This window comes from Medicago truncatula, chromosome 7 (genome assembly GCF_003473485.1).
Source record: "Medicago truncatula cultivar Jemalong A17 chromosome 7, MtrunA17r5.0-ANR, whole genome shotgun sequence".
Lineage (NCBI taxonomy): Eukaryota > Viridiplantae > Streptophyta > Magnoliopsida > Fabales > Fabaceae > Medicago > Medicago truncatula.
In genome coordinates this window covers 16,995,737-17,002,492 of record NC_053048.1, presented here as the reverse complement: position 1 = coordinate 17,002,492, position 6,756 = coordinate 16,995,737, and the positions used below count along the sequence as shown (strand labels likewise).

Genomic DNA, 6,756 nt, shown 5'->3' with positions numbered 1-6,756 from the left:
AGAAAAAATTATGAAAATTTGATGTTCTAAAATACTCATCGAGACGAATTTAACGATATATTATATAATATTATTTATTTTTGTATATTAGTAGAAAAATATGATCAAATTAAATTATATCAAAATTATACATTTTTAAATGAATCATCTATTGCGGAAGTATTGTTAATGCTTGAAAGAGTCTAAAGAATTATTAATGCTTGGAAGAGACTAGTAATTAAAAGGAATTACTCAGGTGGACATGCATTGGGGAGCCAAGAGGTGAATGCTTTGGTGCCCACACTTACAACTTACTACATGATTGCAACATGCAAAGACTGTCTTAAATTTAAATAGAAAGAGTGGCAGACTGAAATGTCAAACATAGCAAATCTGTCAGAAGTTTGATATATGAGTAACCTTCAATGTTCAATTGTTTTTCAATAGCTGAATGCAACACTTCCTCAACCAAACCTGTCCTATTTAATATTCAGGCGGTGCCATGCATTGGGTATTCACTATTCAGGTATTATATTTAAGTTTTTATTTGATCTTTGCAAGTTTAGGTGGTTAGTTTCTGAACTAGAAACTCTTGATACTTTTCAATTTGAATATAAACAAAACTTAGTTGTTATTTTATTTACCGATTAAGACTCGGTTTTCTTCCTCTCAGGGGAAATTAGAGGAGAAAAAAGACTCAGTTTTCTTACACAAGGGATAAAATTGCATATTTTGAATTTAAATACCATTGCAATTCCTTAACAAGAATACAAGAAATTACACAAAAACTACCCATAAGTAATTAATATTATACTAAAAGACTCCTTGTAAAATAAACTATCTAAATTCTTATTTTATTATAGGAAATGTTAACGAGTGTCCTCGGGGCACGCTTTAAGCAGCACCCAAAATAGTAACATTTAATGAAAGTTTATGCATTTTTTGTATTGGAAATTGAAGTCTTTACTTTTTTTAAAGAATAATTTCTTCATTAGGAATGCTTAAAGAGTTCCCCAGAAGCATTCATTAACAAGACCCTTTTATTATTATCATGAATCTATCACAAATTTCCGACATTGTTTCGTTTAATGTACATTTGAAAAACAATCACGTAAAACTTTAGGTTAATTTTTTGTTTGGTGTTGACCCTCTCTTTCATAGGGGAGAGAGGCCACCCCCTCATATGCATCAGACAAAAGTTTAAAGCATAAATTTTACACGAACAAAAATTCTTCACAAAAGTTATCAATTATTTCTATTTTTAAATTCTTAACAAATGTCATAAGTGCATTTGTCACCAAGATCCTTTGTTTAACCGTAACATGCCATTTTACTTATTGACACAATTGTACTTAGCGGTGTTCAAATCCAAACTGATCCAAAATAAAACCGTAAACCGATCCAAAAAAACTAAACCGCAAAAAACCAAATATTTTTGGATGCGCTTGGATGTTGTTTTGTAAGAATCGCTAGGATCGGATCGGATTTAAGATCACTTTTTCAAAACCAAACCACACCGAACAACAAAAGCAAATATTAATACTTATCTATTCTTTTATTAGTATTATATATTGCATTATTATGTTGCTTGTTAACTTTTAATCTTATATATTGCAGTAATTTAATCTATATTATTATTACTTCATGCGTTTCAAAAAGAATCGATAATTTTCAAACTGTAATTTTAATTTTATAATATATTTTGCTTAAGACCTATTATTTTATCATATTTGTGTAACATTAACAGTAATAAAATACTATATTTAAAAAAAAAAAGGAAATACAAAATTATATATTTTGTATTTTGGATATCCAAAAGCCGATCCAAATTACAAGGCATATATTTGGATCGGATCGGATCGGTTCGGATATTTTAGAATAGACATCCTCACTGAACTGAATCGCATGTGATTTTTATTTTAGATCGGATGATATTTTACCTCAAAATCGATCTAAACTGCACCACAAAACATCCCTAATTTCACTTATCTATACTTTGAAAGTTACTAAAATGAATTACTCCTGCATGAAACAATTGTAATTATTGTCTTGATTTCTTTTTTTTTCCTTCTGTTTTTCGTCTTAATAAGGAGTGAGTGGCAGACTGAAGTGACACGTTTCAATAGTCAACGTTTTTTTAGACGAAGGGAGTAGTTAAAATGATCGTTACATTTAACTTTTTAAGTATTGCATCTTGCCAACCATCTGAGTAAGTAATGCATGCAGTACAAAATTTGTAAGAGGGTTATAAAGGCATTGACGTAATTAAATTCTTTCTAAAGTCTCTTTTTAATATTAATAATTCTATAGTCTCTTTCAAGCATTAATAATGCAATGTCTTAATGTGGATGTTAAGGTAATTGCCCAAGCTCTCTTAATGTGGAGTAACTTTCATTTGATGCATCCGAGAGAGAATACGCACGAGTACACTGTTGTGGATGCGGTTATCATGCATAAGGCATCCTTATGCACACTGCATAAATCCCAGCCCATTAACCGGTAGTCCAACATAATTTCTTCGTATACACCAACCCATTTTGTCATACACCCCCAAGCGAAACCACAATTCCGTTTCTTCATCTTCTCCGGCACGATACCGGATTTTCATTTTGTGTAAATTGTTTGTACTCATGGATTTAATTGTGACAACAGTTCCTCCTTCAATGGATTTCAATGGCAACAACATACCACAAATCCATTTGCAATCGACAAATCCAAAAACACATTCTAAATCAATCGAGTGTGAATGAATTTCATTCACACTATCCGAAAGAAACAAATCCAAAAACACAACCGAAAAATCAATCGACAAAACCAACTAAACCCACCACTCTCTAAATCTCAAAAACAAACGTTAGAGGAGGAACAACACTTTCAGGAACTCAAACATGAGTACAAACAATTTACACAAAATTAATCTAGTGTCCACGGCAACACCGACACGAACACATCAAACGAGGAACACTCAACAACAACAACACACCACATCAATTTCCATTTTCCATTGTCGTCATACGATACACTTGATTTGCAGAAAGGGTTGTTGCTGAATTGAAGCAAACTTCAGGGTATGAATTACTGAAACCATAAGTATGGTTTAATTGTTTTGATAGTCTTGTATGTGAAACCAAGATAATTGTGTAATGGTTTTTAATAAAATTATTATTGTTACATGGTTTTAAATAGTGATTAAGATGTTATACACTGAAATTATTAGTGAAACCATAATTATGATTTAATGGTTTTGATAGCCTTCTATGAGAAACCAAAATAATTATCAAATGGTTTTGTGAAGTGTTTATGCAGGGTGCATAAGGATCTGATTTATGCATAATAACTTCTCCCCATAGTTGCCATTGGTGCCAATTATTAAATAAGGTTTTGTCCATAAAATTTCATATAACACTTCGATGCTTAGAATATGTAGAGTAATAAAGACCTGAGGAGGAGTTTATAAAAAAAAATAAAAAAACTATGAAGGATTTTTAAAAAGTATTTTTAAAAGTATTTTTAAATGCACGGTTTTTTAAATAAATATTTTTATGTTTAACTCCTGAATATGTGTTCATATAGCACATGTTAACATTTATTTTATATTTATATAGTAAATTTAAATTGAATAAGATAAATTTTTAAGGTGGGGGACCATAACATCTCTTGCTCCTTAATGTCTTCGCCTAAGGAGTAAAACTATGAAGGATTTATCAAAGTGTTGCAACCACCGAAAGGAGTAAATAAGGCATGCAATCCAGGTAAGTTGACATCAATCAATGGCATTGATGCAATGTAATAGAAAAAATTGTGAATATTTACTGAACACCTAACACAAATTAGTTGCATTAGTAAAGTTTCAAATGCAGTAAAATTAGTTTGTGGATACCACTTGCAAATTTATATGCCTAGTTTTCACTAGTTATTGTTTAAATCACCCAATTTCTTCCTAGGCAACTTAGATTTCACTTTAAAAATATTTAAAACTAAAACTTCATTTCGCGGTAAAATCATAGTATGTTCATTGATTTTTCCAAAGAGAGTGGTAATGCAGAGGGTAATGCAATGTGGTTTTTAATTTAGATTATTGCATTTAAAAAAAATATGGTTTGTGATTTCTTTTAATTTAGTCCATTCAAATTTATATAGAATAGACAAATCTTACATCACAAAATATAAAATTAAAATAGTTTTTTCCACCCATTAATTCAGTATAGACTTTGAATATAATAAAATCTTGGAACTAGAGCCTAGGCAGGTCATTCCATCTACTATATAAAAGGGTGACACTAATGTAAAAACAAAAATTTTCATATAGAACGATTTAAGAAATATGGACTACTTAAGTTCTTTGATGACTGTATGTTTTCTTTTTGCTACTGTGGTGTTCTATATAACAAATGGAGAACCTGTAGTTCCAGCACTTTTCATATTCGGAGACTCCATTGTAGATGTGGGAAACAACAACAAACTACACACTGTTGTAAAAGCAGACTTCTTTCCATATGGAAGAGATTTTGTGACTAAAAATCCAACCGGAAGAATGTCTAACGGAAAACTTGCTATAGACTATGCTTGTGATTTTTCTGCCCCTTCAAAATCTACATTGTCAATTTATTTTATTTCAAAATAATTTTTGCAGTCGACATTTTTTTTTTTTTTTTTTTTTTTTTTTTTTTTTTTTTTTTTTTCTAGTCGACATTAAATTATCACTCTATTGCATGCTAGTAAAATTAAGATAGTTTAGCGGTCTCCAAGCGACTGCACTATAAAGTTTGCTATATACCTTTTTTGTCTAGTACTTGATTTTTTTTTACATGAACTAATATTTGATCTATATATGTTAATTTATTGCAGCCGAATTTGCTGGATTTACATCTTATCAACCAGCTTACCTAAACTTAAATACCAAAGGAAGCAACATCTTGAATGGTGCCAACTTTGCCTCATCTGGTTCTGGTTACCATGATTCCACATCAATACTATATGTAAATAAACAATTCCTCCCCCCCCCCTCTCTCTCTCTCCCTCTCTCTCTATCTCTCTCTACCATGAAATTAATATATTAATTAGCAATTCTTGTTATTTATCGGAGAAAAAAAAACCTTTTTTATGTGTTTCATGTGTGTAGCATGTAATCCCATTAATGAATCAACTGGAGTTCTACAAGGATTGCCAAGAGGAATTGGTAAAATTAATAGGGAAAGAAAATGCAACATCAATTATTTCTGGTGCAGCATATCTTCTTGTTGATGGGTCTGGTGATTTTGCACAGAACTACTTCATAAATCCAATCCTCCAGAACATCTATACACCTTACCAATTCTCAGACGTTCTTATGCAAGAGTACTATAATTTCATCCAGGCACGTCCCTCTCAACCTTGTATCTTTCCTTAGAAAACATTTAAATTATTATTGGTTAGAAGGGGATGTAATGAGAAAGAGAGATTATTTTAATCCTAACTTTTGGGATGGGAGACTTAAAATCTCTCTCCGGCTAATTAGTGATATCCTCTAGGTATATATGAATTTGGAGAGAAGATAACATCCATGTTATTAATCGTGGATAGTAATAGTTTATTTAAAGTATGCAATGGAGCAATGTTATAGCACCACTAATTAACAATAGCTTGTACTAAATCGAATATCATGGAACAATGACAATTTGGTCAAATTATACTATATTATAGCACTGCTAATTTACAATAGTGGATAATATTTGTTTAAAGTTGAGTTAAACATCATTATCAATATAACGTTAAATATTAGAAATATAGAAAAAGTAAGAAAAAATCCTCCATTAAAATATCATCCTCATCGAACATATATGTGTGTTAATGCGTATGTGTGTTTGTGTTTATATATATATATATATATATATATATATATATATATTGATTTTAATTTAAATTTCTTTGCATGTGACAGAATTTATATGCACTAGGAGCAAGGAAGATTGGTGTAACAACGTTACCTCCAATAGGTTGTATGCCTTTTATCATCACGAAGTTTGGCTATCATTCAAACAAATGTGTAGAAACAATAAACAATGTAGCCTTAGATTTCAACAAAAAACTTAATTTGACCACCGAAAACCTGATAAAAAAGCTTCCTGGCGTCAAATTGGTCATCTTTGACATCTACCAACCTCTATATGAACTTATTATCAGACCTTCTGATTATGGTACAAAATACAATTACGCTAAACCTATTGAGTTATATTATTTTTGCTTATAAACAACAGAGTTTGTTAATTAATTTATTTCTATGTGTGAAATTAATACATGCAGGATTTTTTGAAGCAAGGAAGGGTTGTTGTGGAACAGGCTTGCTAGAGGTTGCTACATTATGCAATAAAATAAGCATAGGAACATGTGCGGATGCATCAAAATATGTATTCTGGGATAGTTTTCATCCTACAGAAGCTACAAATAAGATTTTGATGGATCATTTGATTCCTGCTGCAACCTCGCTTTTATATTCTAACCAAACAGTTCGCTAGAAGTCATTTTGTACAAAATAGATAAGGAATGAGCTTTAGGTTTGTTAACCGATAAGGAGGTTTTGGTCTAATCCCCCTCTTTTTTTTGGCTCTTGTTTGTTTGCTTTTCTTTTCTTAATATATTTCGTGCAGTGTAGCTCTCTGCACTATCTTTTTGGTTAAAAAATATTATCTAACCAGATAGTTCCCTAGTGAATACTTTTCATTAATTTAGTTTGGTATGATTGAAATTTTTTGGTTTAAAAAATTTATGATAGAAATATTTGTATTTAGCAATAAGAAA

General features: G+C 30.7%; 1 protein-coding gene across 1 annotated transcript; it reads left to right on the top strand.

Moving 5' to 3' along the window:
- The first annotated feature begins 4,303 nt into the window (after nucleotides 1-4,303).
- On the top strand, nucleotides 4,304-6,554 carry LOC25481581 (GDSL esterase/lipase At5g22810). The gene is made up of 4 exons (XM_039827878.1): nucleotides 4,304-4,558; nucleotides 5,102-5,335; nucleotides 5,900-6,172; nucleotides 6,216-6,554. Exons 1-4 carry the CDS (start codon nucleotides 4,304-4,306, stop codon nucleotides 6,471-6,473), a joined length of 1,020 nt encoding a protein of 339 aa, XP_039683812.1. The 3' UTR covers nucleotides 6,474-6,554.
- Nucleotides 6,555-6,756: the final 202 nt, after the last annotated feature.